Genomic DNA, 16,456 nt, shown 5'->3' with positions numbered 1-16,456 from the left:
CAGCAGCAGAGAAACCAGTCTAACAAGAGTGTAATCGAGCGCTGTGCATGGCTAACGGTCCCCCCCTAACACCAAACGTTTTCTCTCTCACGCGCCAAACCGCCTGTTTCTGTTGCAATCAAACCTGCTGCTTCTTTTTTTTTTCTTTTTCTTTTTCAATACAGTGTTACTTCTGAGTTTGTTGACGGCTCAAACAGCCCGCCTTGCCCTCGCAGCTGGCTCCCACAGCTGATAAGGAAAGAAAACGGGGGCTCTGGCAGGCTCCTGTTTGTTTTTCAGTCGTTTTGCTCAGCTGCTGCATCCCCCTTTCTTTCAGCTCCGTTATCAGTCCCCTGAAGGCGGTGACTTCACAGCCCTGGCTCCGTGCCACCGCTGCAGCTTTTCCCCACCTCACCTCATCCTCCAAACCCCCCCCCCCCCCCCCCTCCTCCTCTCTGCCTCCGTAATGAGTCAGGGAAACAATTGTATGGGTCTACCTAAAAAGAGATTTCACTGTTCTTACTGAGCAGTTCTTCTAAAAGCAGATTATTCCAAATTTGTTGCTGGTGGATTCAGCGATTCCAAACGCGGATTTTTTTTGTCAGAGCTTTTAGGATTTGTTGGACATGGCATTAGTTTCAGCGGATTTAATGGGCTCTATGATGGTATTCCATACAATCCATATGTTATTTACTTTTTTTTTAGAGCTTTCTTTTTTTTCCCCCACCCTCTCTCTCCCTTTACTCTGTGTCTTGTGTTTCCTGTGAGTTTTGACTGTTTTCTTTTCTCTCTCCTCTTCTGCCTGTCCATCCCTCTGTCCCATCAGTCCACACTGGGATGGGTTTCCTCTTCTCAAAAGGTGACCACTCATCTCTGGTCCTCAAAGAATCCCACACTGTGATGGTTTTTATGCATCTGAAACTTATTGTCTTGTGTGCGTTTTGAGTGTACGTCTTTCTGGCTGTACACGATGAAAGTCTGGAAATGTATAATCCACATATTTGGTTGGAAATGTGAATAATTTTGGACACAATGAAGCTTAAACATCACCTAACGGTACATTTATCATTCACAGACTTCACCTGAACCAGAGGAGGAAGTGGTGGTTGCCAAGGAGACAGAGGCAGCGCCAGCAGATTCCACAGGACCAACGGTGAATATCCAGACCACAGAGGCAGTGTGCACTACAGCGGAGCTCACAGACCTTAAAAAATCTGCAGAGGGGGAGTTAGAATATGTAGATATCTTACAAGAAGATGCAAGTGGTGATTGTTCAGGAGATCCAACATCTGTTAGTGGTGTTCAAGGCGTTGCACCATCTTTAGAGCTACTTCAGCAGAGTGCGTTTGTGGAGATGGAAACAGAAAAACAGCCGTTAGCAACACATTTAGGGCCAGATGATGATGAAAACCTGTCTGGCAGCGGTGCTCAACAAGAAAGTGCAGTAGTGAGCCCAGCGGGGGGGGAGGAAAATGAGGAAACGATAGATGAGGAGGGAGAGGATGCAGATGTGGAGGGGGAGGCGTTGACCTCAAAAGACACAAACGACGGTTTCAGATACACCGTTGCTCCTGCTTACATTGAAGAATGTGAAAAGGAAGAGAGTCTGCCCTCCGAAGAGGAGGAACGCAGGGAAGGGGAAGCAGCGAACTGTTGTTTTGAGAATGTGGAAGCGGAATTAGCAGGTTGTGAAAACAAGGGAGAGGAGAGAGAGCACGAAGTAGAAGTAGTAGACGGAAAGAGAGTTCGCTTCTCAGATGAAAAGCAGTATTTCCAGGAGCGAGAGAGTCCCTCAGAGTTTGAAGATAGTATTCAGGAAGTGGATGAAGTTGGAGATGATGGTGTGACTGTAGAACATGAAGGACATAAGGCCACCTTCAAACCTTTGCCCTTTGAGAAAGAGAGATACCACCGAGCACAGGCAGACAGCTCAGAAGAGGAGGAAGAGGCAGATGAAAAGAATGAAGAGCAGGAGGAGTGTGATGAGGAAGAACTGGCAGAAGGCCGTGTAGACGAAAAGGCTTCAGAAGCAAGAGAAGATGAAGAAATTGTCCACGCTGAAGAATTGAAAAAAGCAGAAACAGACCTGAAGGAGGAGACTCTGACCGATCCGCCTACGTCAGCCGACTCACTTATGTGTGCACCCTTGGCCGCGTCTCAGTCGGAGGTAACTCTGCGTCAGCTCCAACTCGGGCCTCGGCCTCAGACCCGTAACCTCACCTCCACTCTCCCCTCCTGTCTACACAATCTGCCACTAATAATCAAGGGCCACACTCGACCAAAAGCATGAAGATCTGCGTCTCAACTTCCTAATGTCACAGTTTGTTGCCGTGCAGATCGGTGGGGAAACTTCTTTGAACATGATGTGGTGCACAGACTTAATCAAAACCTTGTGATTGGTATCTTGTACTCAACTGGTTCAGGGTCTCTAATGCATGACTGCATGCTCCTTTTTAGAGATTGAAGCCCTCTAATGACAGTCTTTGGCTCTTTTTCACGAGCATGCGGGATTTATTTGTGTCAATTTGATTCCATGTCCAAGAGTGAGGATCTATTTTAATTACAAAAGAGAAAAGTTAACAGTGGACACATTTGGCAGTTTGTTTCAAACATGACAGTGACAGATGGTTTTTCGTTCTGCTGTCCTTTTTTCTGCATGTTGTTTTATTTGTGTCTATTTTCTTTCCCCCCTTCAGAGTCTTGATGCAGACGACGCGGCTACCAAAGAGATGCCTGTGGTCCACACGGAGACCAAAACGATCACCTATGAGTCTGCAGAGGTACATGCAAACACAACTTGATTATTTTCTCTTTTTTTTTAAGTCTTTAATAAGATTGAAGAGGTTTCTGTAGTGAATGAGAAGTGGCTGCATTTTACCCACAGATGCTCTTTGAAAGCAGCTGCAGTAATTAGTGTGGTAGCAGAAGAAAACGAGCTGCAAACCTGTTTTCTTAACTTAATAAATTTATTTTACAAAGATGTTGGCAATAATAACTTCCTCACAGGAGTTTTGTTTGGGCCAACTTGATCAATGCAAGTCCACTTTTCACTCTATTTTTGGCTCTGTTGTGCTCTCCGTGGGGGTTTGCTGCTAACCTTAACTGATTTTGTTTTATGCAATGGCAGTGAACTTTTTATTTTGGAGTCTTGAGCTAAAAGAAAACATGAAAATGTAATTTTTGAATTGAATATTGGACTTACATGATACAGACTGCAGCAACTCTTAATAAATTATTTTGGTGCTTTGAGTCTCCAAACATTCAGAGGTGACTAATATGTAACAGTCTGCTCAGTGAATGTGCTGCAGTGTGTTGTTCAGTATTATCTAGAGAACAAATATGTGTCTTGCTTATCAACAGGTTGACACTAATGGTGACGTAGACCCCGGGGTGTTGCTGAGTGCTCAGACCATCACCTCAGAGACCACCAGCACCACCACCACCACACACATCACGAAGGTGAGGGTTCTCTTTATCGTCTTCATCGTGACTGTTACATATGAGTGTCTGTTCCAACCTTTCTTTATGCTCCCAAGATAAACATACTTTCTTTACACTGTTACACTTCATGGTTTGTGACACATTGAAGGCCAGGGGAAATAGAGACAAACAATTATGGTGCTTTTCTTTGAATCATGTCTTTAAAAACATAAATCTGCTTCAGTTTGATCAGGCCGATTACAACAAAAAAAAACACTGGATCACAGATTTGTCTTGTTACATTTGTTTAGCAACCAAATTCACAGTACACTCAATTTGATTATGTTTTCAACCAATCAAGATCACAACAAATCTTTTTCCCTGTTAATGATTTGGTTGATAAATTGTATTTTTCTCTCCTTCAAAAAGCTCTCAAGTTCTCCAGCAGTGATATTATATCATCTGCAGACCATCACTAAGCTGTCATACAGCAGTCAGACAAGTATTCACATAAGAAAAAACAAAAGGGGGGGGGTGGGGGGTTCTGATAGATTTTCCCTCAATCCATTCATTGGTTATTTTCTTGAAATGTTTTTTTTTTTTTGTATGTGAAAAGTTACAGAACATTCCTGTTACTGCGCGTGATATATAACCTGATAAAGCTTCGATCTAGACGGTGTAATACAGCTTTAAGATGGTGCCTGTTGCCAAATGTTTCTGTTTGCACCCACTGATTTGAAGTCCACCATGTTTTTGTCAGACGGTGAAAGGAGGAATATCAGAGACGAGAATTGAGAAGAGGATTGTCATCACAGGGGACGCAGACATCGACCATGACGAGGTCTCTTAGAATAGTTTTAATGTTATCCTGTGTCTTATTCATTCTCTGCTTCCTGCATTATTTTATTTACTTTGCTTGTAAAGTCGATTTTATCATTTGAGCGATCACCATGAAAAAAAAAAAACCTTAAGTTTCCCTTGACCCCTGGTGACCTTTAACAGATCTTTGCAGGAACTGTTCTCAGCATGTGACATTAAAAACAAAACATGATTAACTCTTAACATGACTTTAACAAATACTGGAGGTTTGACATCTGTAGCTTAAAGTGGCTTCCCTGTTGCCATATTGACTCACAATCCAACATTCCCGCTTCCTCCCCGCCTTCCCCGTTTTCTGTCTCCCCCTGGTGACCCCCCCCTGGCACCGCACCCCTGTATGTAGGCACTGGCTCAGGCCATAAAGGAGGCTAAAGAACAGCATCCTGACATGTCAGTGACCAAAGTAGTGGTACATAAAGAGACAGAGATCACGCCAGAGGAGGGGGAGGACTGACCCAGGTAAGACAATGAGGTCCCAGTCCTGGTCCCAGCTGTGTAATCTAGTCTGGTCTGGTTTTGATTTGGTTGGACTGTGCTTTTTTTTTTTTTTTCAAGCTGGTCTCCATCTTTTGGGCATGCTGCTTTCCCATCAGCACTTCTTCTCACTGATACAGACAGCGCTGCTTCTGTAGCACTCACAGTTAATGCATCATGCCGCTGTCATTCCAGCTCCCCCCCCCCCCCCCCCCTCCCCCTGCAGGGAAAAGGTCGGCTGCTGCGTGCGTGCTCATAGACCGGATATTATAGTCTCAGCTTGTAATGACCAGGCTTAAAAACATTTACAGTAATGCTCCTAGCAGTCTCATGCAACATGCTGTAAATTGCCTGCAACACTGCCCCCTGCTGGAGAGAAAACACAATTAGTTTTTCTTCGAGAGAGAGCTTCTGTTTTTAATTGTAGTTCTATAAAGTGCTTTGTCACTTTATGAAATATGAATTGAAAACATGTTAAGCCTGCTTCTTAAACAAGAGTTATATTAAAATAATGGAGCCTGCATGTCGTGCAACATTCAGTGAAAATATTGTGCACATGTTTTGTCTACATTGTGTAGCTGCACAAAGAGCAGCAGCAGGACAGAGCAAGTAAATACCTGCTGAACCGGCTCCTAAGAGTCTGTCGCTGCAAACACATCGACTGAAATCTGATCTTGAGTGAACACAGACGTGCTCTTCAGCTCTGCTCTTACAAGAGGCATCATAAACCATAACTGTACAGCTCCTTTATACGGCCACATATTACAAGTATTTTCTGCATACTGATGCTCAGCTTCATACAGCATCACTTTTAGGTTATGCAACTCAAAAGATAACCGTGACAGATTTTAATAATATGCAGAATAGGTTTGTTGCAAAATAACAAAGTTTAAAGGTGTATTTGTTTAGGATCACGCAGGAGTTAGCAGTCAAACCTGACCAAATGTGACTTTCATAGTGGATCAGGTGTGCCATTTTAAATGTGTTCCTTTATGTTTGTGTCAAACATTAAAATATTGGATTGATATATCCGATTAATCTAGATATCAACAATATTCTGCAAAAACAAGGTGAAGAAATTAATAAATACAATACCTGCAGCAGTGCAAAGGTTTTTGTAATTACATAATTTTTCAAAGTCAAATAAATAACAGCAGCCCAACTGGAGAGTCTCTATAGAGAGAAATGTTCATGCTGTATGTACAGGACACTCATGTTAGAACAGTTGGGACACACTGTTGTATTCTTTCTGTCAGTGTGGAGGTAAATATAAATAGTTCAGCAGGCCTTGTTGAAAGTGTCTGCACAAACTTCACCAATGCAGCAGTTTGTGTTGTAACATGCCTGCTGCTCAGTGTGGTGAGGACTGTTTCAGGTGTGGAGCTGTGTGAAGGAGCTTCTCATTCCATTACACTCCAAACAGCATGTCCTTAGAAACTCCTTTTTTTTGCCTTTCTACAAACTGGAACAGTCCAGTTGGTTGTGATTCACCTTTTTTTGGCTCAGGAGCTGGTTTTTACTTCACTTGCTTTCTGATGAAGGATCCCAAGGCGCAGGGTTTGGGATGAGCCGGCGTGCATGTGTGTACTCGCGTGACTCACCAGACGGGAATGCTTGGCTTTGTTTCTGCGGCCTTGCCCCTCAGTCCTGTTTGTGTGTGTGAGAGTGCTGTCTTATGTCTGTGTGTCAGACTGCTTGTGTTTCTGAGTAGCAGTGTTATTAACAAGTTACTAAATGGTGTTTTTTTTCTCCCCCTCTACCCTTTGGATGCTTGTTTCTTTCCACTGCAGATACACACAGAGTGTTTGGGCAAAACAGTGATTATGTTCAACTTTAAAAGCATCAAATTCTTCTCCAGTACACCGTGCTTCCATTTTTCAGCTATCTGAGTTTCATTACCTTCTGTCCGAGGCCACTGTGTGCAAAATAATGAAATACATGTCAAAGTGGAGGGACCAAATAAGGATACAGCAATATATCATCATCCTTACTTATTGAATCACTGGTGCCAAATATGGATATTTATGTTTAAATGTTAGAAAATACGACTTTAAAATGTCGGTCATGAAAAAGTGATTTGAATTTCCTTTTTTCTTTAACTTAACTTTTTCAAATAAATGTCAAAGTGTTGGGGGCGCCTGTAGTGTAGTGGTTAGTGTGCATGCCTTATGGATGGATGCTAGTTCTCCAAACGGGCGGCCTGGGTTCAAATCCGCTCCTTTCCCGCATGCCACTCTCTCTCTTTCCGTGATTTCTGACTCTATCCACTGTCCTATCTCTCTAATAAAGGCACAACAAGCCCAAAAATAAATCTATGAAAAAAAGAAAGTGGAGCACTGGTAACCTAGTGGTTAGAGTCAGCACACCATACACAGAGGCTATAGTCCTCCACGTGGGTGGCCTGGGTTTGAATCCGACCTGTGGCTCCTTTCCCGCATGTCATACCCAACTCTCTCTCTCTCTCCCTGCTTTCTGACTGTATCCGCTGTCCTATCTCTAAATACAGTTAAGGCAAAAAAAAACCTCAAAATAATTGTTAATGTTACCAAAAGTGTCCCTCATGAACTTATTTAATGTCTAAAAGTTTCATTAATTTAAGACAGATTTGTTGTTTAAGGTTTTTAACTATAATAATATAATATTTCAAATCTCATTCAAACCTTTAAACTTACAAGTGCTGAAATTATAAATCCAGCCTGCGTCCCTTTTCAGTCTCGATGTTTCTGAATGTCCTCCTCCCTCTTTAGAGAAAACGAGGTAACTGATCTGGTGAATGAGTCGTGTTGGACTGGAGAAGATTTGTTGTGACATACTTGAGTTTAAAACACACGGTAACATAAGGAGCATGACTGCTGTTGTTTTTCAGTTTTGACTCCAGCCTCTGTGACTCACTGCTTGTGGTCACGCTCAAACACTGGGCGATAAACTAGCTGGCTTGATACCAGGAAGATTGTTTGTTGGTTACAGCCAACAAAGTGCCCAAGCAGCTTGTCTGTATCTATGCTAGTGTGCTTTTTTTTCTGTATCTCTGTAGTCCCTCGGTGCAAAAACTGCCGTAACCTTTCATCAGTCTCATTTTTCATGTCTGGCAGCAGGGTGCACTGTGCACTGCAGGCTCAGATGTGATTAAACATGCACGATGTTCTTAACTAACTGTTTCCTCTGTTCTTCCAGGAGTAACACTTGAGGGCTGTTTTCTCTTCAACCTCCCAAAATCCAACATCCAGAACCCCACATATAAACTCCGGGACTCTCTCAGAAGACTAGACGGACTCCTACTCTCCAAAATGCCGCAGCTCACTGCTAGCCGCATCCATCACCTGCATAATAAATCAATGCATTTTGCATGAGAAGGACGCGATGTTGCATTACGAAACAAAAACGGCAAAATTATACTGAAAAAAACGTACGATTTTAATAATGGTTCTCGACCCATCTGCACGCCGAATCCCTGAGTGTGCAGCGAGCAAACCCTGTGCTTTCACTGCCTTATGACTTTGATGCATTTTTATGATTATGGAGAATAATTATTGTAGCAAACGTTTTATTTATGAAATAAAGCCATCACTCCAGAAACTTAAAACCGCTGTAGGCTGTATATGTTAGGGAGCGTTCTCTATTTAACCTTGCTGTAGAAGTGCCAACCTTATTTGCCAGCAAGCATCGCATCGCCTCACTCACTCCAACAAACCCGATGATTTATTTTGTCAGGTATGCCACTAGAGAAATCACTACGACCCAGAACTGTACATATCCAAGCTTTCCTAGGAGAATAGCAAATTATCTTTCACAGTTGATTTTTGTCGCCTCTACTTGAAATGCATTTCCCTTTTTATGATCATTTCAGTATTTTATTGTCTGTCATCAATCTATTCCACCACATTAAGTTTCAAAGAAGGTCTGTTCAGGCAAAAAGAAAAGGCCAAGGATTCAGATTTTTAAGTGCCTGTGCAGGCTGTGAATGTGTTCCAGGGTGGATCAGCAGCAGCACAGGCCCTGCGTTCATGTGACTGTGAGGAAGAGGGTTCAGACTGCAGAGCTCTGCCCAAATTAGATGCAAAGCCAAGAGAGATCTGTCAAGCCTCACGCCCTCCCATTAACCCACCCAGAACATCCCACCTGTACGGCCTCCCTCATCTGTCCGACTGTATCAGAATAACTCTGTGTTGTTCCCGTTCAGCCATGGTTTCGTCCAAGCGGTGAAATCATTGAAGTGGCAAATGCATTTTGTTTTTAATTTGCTGTTTTCTTCCAAATAATAAAATGTTGACAACAGTGCTGAAACTTGTGTCGCCACTTCACCTGTTCATTTATTTGTGTTTATGAGCACTCAAATATTGGGTCAGTGTTTAATACATTTTCTAAAGATGGTCCTGTAATAAGATGGACTCAACAGTTAGTTTAAAAGAAAAATAAACACGACAGTTCAATGTGTTAAAATAACAAGAACCTGAAGACAATAACTTCTCCGGTCATGACGAGCAACAATGAGACTTTAAATAAGCTAAATCATACATATATAATTACCTGCAGGCTTATTTTTTTTTTAATTCTGAGAGAAATGTTTCTTATTTTGTATTTCAGTTTTTTAATTTGTGTTAAAAATTGCTTCAAGTGGTAAAATGGAAAAGTCCAACAATTAATATGCAAACATCTTTTGGCTTAATCGAAAACCTGAGCAATCGGAGAGGAAACCGTGATTTTTGTTTTACTCTCGGGCCCTTTAAATCACCTGATGATCAACATGTGATGTAATAAGATCTTCAAGAAGCTTCAATATTGGTTAGAACTATTAATAAAATACATAAAGAGGGGGTTGAATCTTTTAATAGTTTTCTGTCTATAATTAATTAAACCAAATGATTAAACACTTAATTGATCCGTTAAAAGAAATACCCTCGGGATAATTAAGACAGCTTTTTTTTGCAGCTCCATGTAATTATGTTGACTGCACGTAGGCCTCAAAGCCCCGCCCTGCAGGGTTCGTGCGTGTGGTGGCCAAAGATAGGCAAAAGATTAGAGCTTTCACTCTGCCCTGTTTCTTGGTTCACAAAAAGAAATAGTAGTTGCTTTAAAACAAAGGTCATTGCAGCCCACCTTTTACTAAAAGTAACTTGGTTTGACAGAGTCCCCGTAGTTGTCATTAAATGATCAATAACTGTCTTCATGATGCTCATGATTTGAACATTTCTATGATCTAAATAATTTAGATGATATTATTAAAGACTATAGCTAAAACAAAGAAAGTTAATGTGCTATTTAAAAAAAACAAATACTGTATTCATTTTTATATTTACCTTTTTGTATAATGACCTTTGAATGTTACATAATAGATAAAGTAATGACCTTTAGCCTATTTATATTTCCATCATGTTTCTTAATAGCTTTAAATCCAGCAGTAGTCCCACTCAATTGAGACTGTGAAGTTAAAAATATGGCTGATTTTTACATCTTAAGCTGAAGCAGGTCATCCATAAAATGCATAACAAATAAATGCATGAGCAAACAGAAGAAACTGAAGAAAACAGTTATGGACTTGCAAGAACAGCATGTGGAAAATCAGTGCACAACACTGTAAATACAGCGATGGTTTAACAGCTTGTAAATATTTTTTAATAGGTATGTCCTTTTAAAATATTTTTTAATAGGATAGGATAGGATAATACTTTATTGATCCCCACAGGGGAAATTCGGGCGTTGCAGCAGCACAGACAAGTAGCTCAAAATACACATTAAACAGAATAGATAAGTTAAACAAAAATAAAAATAAAAATAGGGGGTATATACAAAATGAATGATGAAGTTAACTTTGCATGGAATTGAGACAGTATTTGCAGAGAATTACAAGATAAAGTGACAAGTGATGATTAAAGTGACTTGGTATGATAATAGGTATGTCCTTTTAAAATATTTTTTTTGTTTATCAGCATATGTCATAGTGTAGTTTTAAAGAGAGCTACTAAATTTTTCTTAGTGTTTCTTTATAGATATTTGAACTCAATATAGTGGGATGGACAGAAACGCGGAGTGAGTCATCTTCTTGAACATAGACGATCTCGGTAGAGTACTTTCTCCGGTGCTGTAGGGGGCAGCAGAGCAGCGCCACATTTCCTGTAAGGCCAAACAGTCACAACAAGAGGAGGAGGAAGAGGAAAAACGACAGCCCTGGATCGTCGTCGACTTGCCTTGCGTGACAACACAGGGATCGCGTTCAGGCTTCGGGTATTTAACTCTTTTTTTTCTCCATTTTCTCCTTGTCTCTCCGAGCGGGCACAGGAAACGACGCGGGGGTTTCGGGGTTAGCTTCGTCGGCGTCTTCCGCGCCGTGTTCTCCGCTGTTTGTGAACTGCTCTAAAGACACCAGAAACATGCCAATGGAGGCTTGCTGACCAAAATGGCTGGGCGCAGTGAAATGTGAAATATTCTTGCTAAGGTTATCCTTCCTGCACGCGACGCGACTGTCACGCGAGCGAAGCGGCTGAAACGCATTACTCCAGATAAGAAAAGTGCATATGTTTGTTTCTGCTTGTGTTTATGTTTTTATTATCATTACTTCGGCTTTTACTTGTATCGGGCCTATCGTCTTTTTTTCCCCCCCCGGAGCATTTCTGCATGACTGATTCAACTTTTATTTGCTTTTTTTTTTTTTTTTTTCTGCACACCTACGTCATACTAGTTGCATGTTTTTCCTGTTCCAATGTTTGTTCCATGCAAAACCTGTAAATATTTCTATAGGCAGCATGCAAATAGAGCTCCACCCCTCTGCTGTGCAAGCTGCATACATGCACGGTTTGTAGTGGTAATGCAATGTTTCCTTACGCTGTTTTTTTTTTCTCTTCCTTTTGCAGGTTGTTCCAAATTGACCTGCAACATGTCTGATTTACTGAGATACATCGACTATGACCACAAAGCCACCTTCCTGAAGATGCTGAACCAGCAGAGGATGGAGGGCGAGCACTGTGACGTGGTGGTGGTGGTGGAGAACATCGAGTTCAGGGCTCACCGCTGTGTCTTGGCGGCCTGCAGCAACTACTTCAAGAAGCTCTTCAAGAAGCAGACGGAAGAGGACAACTCCATCGTGGAGCTGGACTTCATCCGGTCCGACATCTTCGAGGAGGTGCTGAATTACATGTACACGGCGCGGCTCGCCGTGAGGAAGAAGGACATAAATATGATGATGTCATCGGGCCAGATACTGGGGATCAACTTCCTGGATAACCTGTGCACCCAGAAACGAGAGCTCACCAACATGAAGACCCGGGAGAACCAGGCTCCGGGAGACCACGGGATGAGAGCTCAGGACGCCATCTTGAAAGAACTGGCTATGGAGGAGGTGAGGAAGAATAGCTTTTATGATCAGGGGATGGAGAGCATGGGGCCGGGGGGCTCTCACGTGACTCAGCCGCACAACTACAACACCAACATGAGCAAAGATCCTCACAGCCACGGCTGGGGCTCCTCCTCCTCCAGCGACATGAAGCTGGAGTACCTGTTGTACGGCCATCGTGACCACGGCTCCTGTCAGAGCGCGGGCGCCAAGCCCTTGGACCACAACGCCAAAAAGGAGCGGCTGCTAACCGCGAACCGCCCCTACGGCTGCGAGCACTGCCCCAAAGCCTTCACCACAGCCGCCCACCTCAAGGAGCACCTGAAGATCCACTCGGGCTTCAAGCCGCACAGGTGTGTCGTGTGCGGCAAGGCCTTCATCAGGGGCCCCGACCTCAAGAGGCACGAGCGGGTCCACAGCAACGAGAGGCCCTTTGCGTGTCAACTGTGCGAAAAGGCCTTCAAGCACAAGTCCCACCTGAAAGACCACGAGCGGCAGCACCGGGGCGAGCGGCCGTTCAACTGCGGCTCCTGCGACAAAGCGTTCATCAAAGCGTCCGACCTGAAGCGCCACTGGAACACGATGCACAGCGGAAACCCCCGCAGACAGATGTCCCTGTCCCCCGCTGCCTCCCAGCACGGCCAGGCAGAGGCCACCGACCAGAGAGACTGGAAAATGGAGACCGGGCCACACTCGCATAATTCAGGAGACTGTTGAGCCTGCACACACACCAAATCACACGTATCCACACACACACACACACACACACACACACACACACACACACACACACACACACACACACACAACACGTAGAAACATGTACACACAGTGACACAGCCACAACCGTGTGACAGGCTGAGGGCCTGAGATCACATGGACAATGATCGGAGTGAGTAACAAGAGATCATAGCATGTTCATAAGACTGTGGGGCTGTATTATTATTATTATTATTATTATTCTTATTCAAAAGAGTTATGTCAGAGCGATGTTTTCTTTCACCTGTAAAATCATGTAAATGTTTAGTTCACTCTATGATACATATATTTTTCACAAAGCATCGTTGCTATCTAGACTGGGGGCTCTCATTACACGATTCTCTTTTCTTTTATGGGATATGTAACATTTAAATGTTTGTTTAACCTCGACTGGATTTTTATGGAGAGAAAAAAAAGAGAGACGCGGAGCGCGGGGGGATTTTCTGCATAACATTTTGTTGCATCGAGTATATTCATGTGGATGTTTTTAATGGATGTGTTTAGTTGTATTGATTGATATTACACTGTAAGAGTAAGAGTCACAGTTTTGCATTTGATGCAGATGATACCAAAGTCTTGGGCCTCTGACGGATCGTCTTTGAAGGCTGTCCTGCCCAAGCAACCGGCCAACTAGATTTACTGTTATACAGTATAACTGTCATCCATGCTATCAACAGTCAATGATAGATGTCTGTATATACTGTAGCTTAGTTTGTTGCACAATTAGAGTACACAATAATGAATTATGCACATATAACATTGTCCTACTCCTACACTTTGACAATAAACACCATTTGCTGTGTTTTATTAGGTTGTTTTTTTGTTGATCAGAGAGCAGGGTTTGTTTCCTGCAGATGCATTTAGTTTTGTTTTTTACAGAGGAGCTAAGTGAGCCACACCCAAAGCAACCTGAAAGCACCTGAAAACTTAAACATATCAGTCCATTTGTACGACTTTGAAAATGTACGTTTGTTTACTTGTTGAGATGTCGCTGACATGCAGCACGGTTACACTTCAGCTGGTAAAGGTCATTATATTTGGGGTGTTAGGGCTGGCGTGGAAAGGGTTAAAAAAAGACTTGTGTTAAGCACAAAAATTGAGCGACATGTAGGTGAGTCCAAACACTGCCAAGGCAATACCAAGAGAGTAAACTTTCTGGATTTTAAATAGAAAATATAACTTAAAATATCATCAAATAGTGGAAATAATCCGTTCTCGTTAACCTAACCACGAGGTGTGATGTCCTCATGTCGTATTTTCTGTTTCACCAACGTTCAAAAACTAAATTCTCATAAAAAAATACTCTTGACTTTTTCATCTTTTTTTTTTGCATAATTGTTTAAAAAAATGACAGAAACATTTCAGCCAATCACTCCTCAACAGTTTGACCACTTGTTGCTTTGATTATAGCAGGGAGAGTTATTATTACAGCTGTGACAGGAAGTGGGTGGAGTGATTGAAGGGATTTATTTGAAGCTTGGTTGATAACAAAACTGGGATTTTTTTGTATATATTACCCAGTTTTTAGGATCTTTGGGGTGATAAACTGTTGCTTTGTTTGTTTGTAAAGATCATAATCTGAATATATGGAAGTTATTAATTGTTTGGTCTAAAACATAAAAAGTTCAATATTATGAACTCAAATCTTTTTAATCTTCAGTGGACTTTATTCTGCAATTTTTTAACATTTGAATCTGGATCAAATGTCATTGTGATAAAAGTGATGGATGGTTGAAACTTGACAAAGAGCGGTGTAACTTTGCCTGAGAGGGAGACTTCCCAACGTCCACACGTACAGCCGAGCGTCAGGACTTAGTTTGTTTATAAGCCTGGACTATGCAAACAGTCCCATCTGCTGCCCAGCCCCCACCTTTAAACACGCCACCCTGACGTCCACTGCACCTTCGGGTCTGTCCGACCAGCTCACTACTTAAACATCAAACTCACCCCAAAGGGACCTGAGTTTCTCCTAAATCTGTAAAACAACTTCACACTGGGACATGAATCCAGCTCACACACACACACACACACACACACACACACACACACACACACACACACACACACACACACACACACACACACACACACACACACACACACACACACACACACACACACACACACACACACACACACACAGTCTCTTAACATGGCTGTGTGTCATGTGAAGAAAAAAAAAAAAAAAACCCTGTGTGCAGCTCTTCTATACTCTGCCTGTAACACTAGATGGTGCCCTGTTCATAGTGTTTGACCTGTTGCTGCCCGGTCTGACCCGCTCATACTGTCGGCCCGGGACTGAAGGAACACAGAGACGCTGATGTTCCTGTAGAATAATGGAGAGCAGAGGAGGCCGAGCTCGACTCAAAAGCACGTATGGCCAGTGTGTGAAATGTATGCGCTCTCACACCTCGGTGTTTTCCATATATTTACATACAGTACATCTGACTCTGGTGGCCAGCTCGGGATCACGCTCTCACAGTCTCTGCGTGCACTGACAGGCTCATTATGACAGCTTGACCACACAGCACGCAGGGACACCATCCTCACGCTTTGTCCATGTATGAAAACATTGACGTATTAACTGTCAACAGAGGAAGATTTGATCGCATATATATCGAGGCGGAACAGTCTTCTGGAAAACTGACGTCAGTGTCTGAGGAGAAAGGCGGACTTTGTGTCACTGAGTCTGTTTTCTGCATTTCCCAGCCTCACTGTCTTTGTGCGTGTGTGCGTGTGTGTGTGTGTGTGTGTGTGCGCGCCCATCTATTGGGGTCAGTTGAACTTGCAGTTTATGGTTTGTGTCTCTCTGAAGGACTGATCGTGCCTAATCGTTGTTTCTGACTGTGTGTTTGTGCACGTGGTTATACGTGTGATGTGTGGATGCATTAAAGCTCGTGAATGATGCAGGATCTGCTTTTTGTCGCCTTGTACGTCTGATTGGAGTTAGATGCGTTTATTACATGTGTTCTGTGACCGTGTGTGTTTGTGTGTATTTGACAGTGGTCGGAGAAGTAATGTTTGCATGCGTGTGTGAGTTTGAGCCTGTGCTTTAAAGACAATGCGGGTTATGGTTGTGTGTCACTGTGTGTCTGACCGAGGTTGTGTGTGTGTGTGTGTTAATACATTTTGTGACTGTTCTGTGTATATTTGTACAGTGGTTGGAAATGTAAATTGTGCAGGAGTAAAATGCAGTGTTTGTATTAAAGCTAGTGTTTGATGCAGGGTATGGTTTTGTGCCACATTATAGTGACTGATTGCATGTGTTTTTTTTTCATGTGTGTGTGTGTGCGTATTTGAGTAGTGGTTGGAAATGTGAAGTGTGCATGACTTATATTGGTGTGTGTGCGTGCCGGGGGATTTGAATGATCAGGGCTTATTTTTGTGTTTGCATGTGTGTGCTGACGCATGTGCCTAAGAGCATTTATATGTGTGTGCAAGCATGTGTGCGTGTGTATGCATGTGTAATGACTGAGTGGGGGTGGGTGTGTGTGAGTGTGCATTCGTGCAAGTGTGTGTGTGTGTGCACGCATCAGAGAGGGTTTACGTGTTTGCGTGCACCATATACAACCATAATGAGCTCTGTGTGTGCGTGCGTGAGTGACAGGCAGTGAGTGT

The 16,456-nt window shown here is 42.8% G+C and overlaps 2 protein-coding genes across 17 annotated transcripts in view; both read left to right on the top strand.

Moving 5' to 3' along the window:
- LOC132979426 (band 4.1-like protein 3) overlaps positions 1 to 9,027 on the top strand; it is a 54,020-nt gene extending 44,993 nt beyond the window's left edge. For 12 of the 15 annotated variants that reach the window (XM_061045222.1, XM_061045216.1, XM_061045217.1 and 9 more), the window contains 7 exons: positions 806 to 838; positions 1,055 to 1,132; positions 2,676 to 2,759; positions 3,340 to 3,438; positions 4,160 to 4,240; positions 4,622 to 4,737; positions 7,927 to 9,027. In XM_061045222.1, the coding sequence (XP_060901205.1) occupies positions 806 to 838; positions 1,055 to 1,132; positions 2,676 to 2,759; positions 3,340 to 3,438; positions 4,160 to 4,240; positions 4,622 to 4,732 (486 nt within the window). In that variant the 3' untranslated portion in view covers positions 4,733 to 4,737; positions 7,927 to 9,027. The remainder of the gene's footprint in view (positions 1 to 805; positions 839 to 1,054; positions 1,133 to 2,675; positions 2,760 to 3,339; positions 3,439 to 4,159; positions 4,241 to 4,621; positions 4,738 to 7,926) is intronic. The other 3 variants (XM_061045230.1, XM_061045220.1, XM_061045221.1) reach the window with 3 other exon arrangements.
- A 1,842-nt stretch (positions 9,028 to 10,869) lies between these two features.
- LOC132979422 (zinc finger and BTB domain-containing protein 14-like) lies at positions 10,870 to 13,645 on the top strand. 2 transcript variants are annotated; one of them, XM_061045194.1, is made up of 2 exons: positions 10,870 to 10,974; positions 11,601 to 13,645. In XM_061045194.1, exon 2 carries the CDS (start codon positions 11,624 to 11,626, stop codon positions 12,794 to 12,796), a length of 1,173 nt encoding a protein of 390 aa, XP_060901177.1. In that variant the 5' UTR covers positions 10,870 to 10,974; positions 11,601 to 11,623; the 3' UTR covers positions 12,797 to 13,645. The 2 variants fall into 2 exon arrangements, with proteins under 2 accessions (XP_060901177.1, XP_060901178.1); XM_061045195.1 differs by lacking the exon at positions 10,870 to 10,974 and adding an exon at positions 11,122 to 11,258.
- Positions 13,646 to 16,456: the final 2,811 nt, after the last annotated feature.

The sequence above is a fragment of the Labrus mixtus genome, chromosome 8 (assembly GCF_963584025.1).
Source record: "Labrus mixtus chromosome 8, fLabMix1.1, whole genome shotgun sequence".
NCBI lineage: Eukaryota > Metazoa > Chordata > Actinopteri > Labriformes > Labridae > Labrus > Labrus mixtus.
This window is presented reverse-complemented; position numbering and strand designations above follow the sequence as displayed.

Coding starts and splice junctions, on each gene's coding strand:
- LOC132979422 (XM_061045194.1), top strand. CDS start 11,624: ATGTCTGATTTACTGAGATACATCGACTATGACCACAAAGCCACCTTC.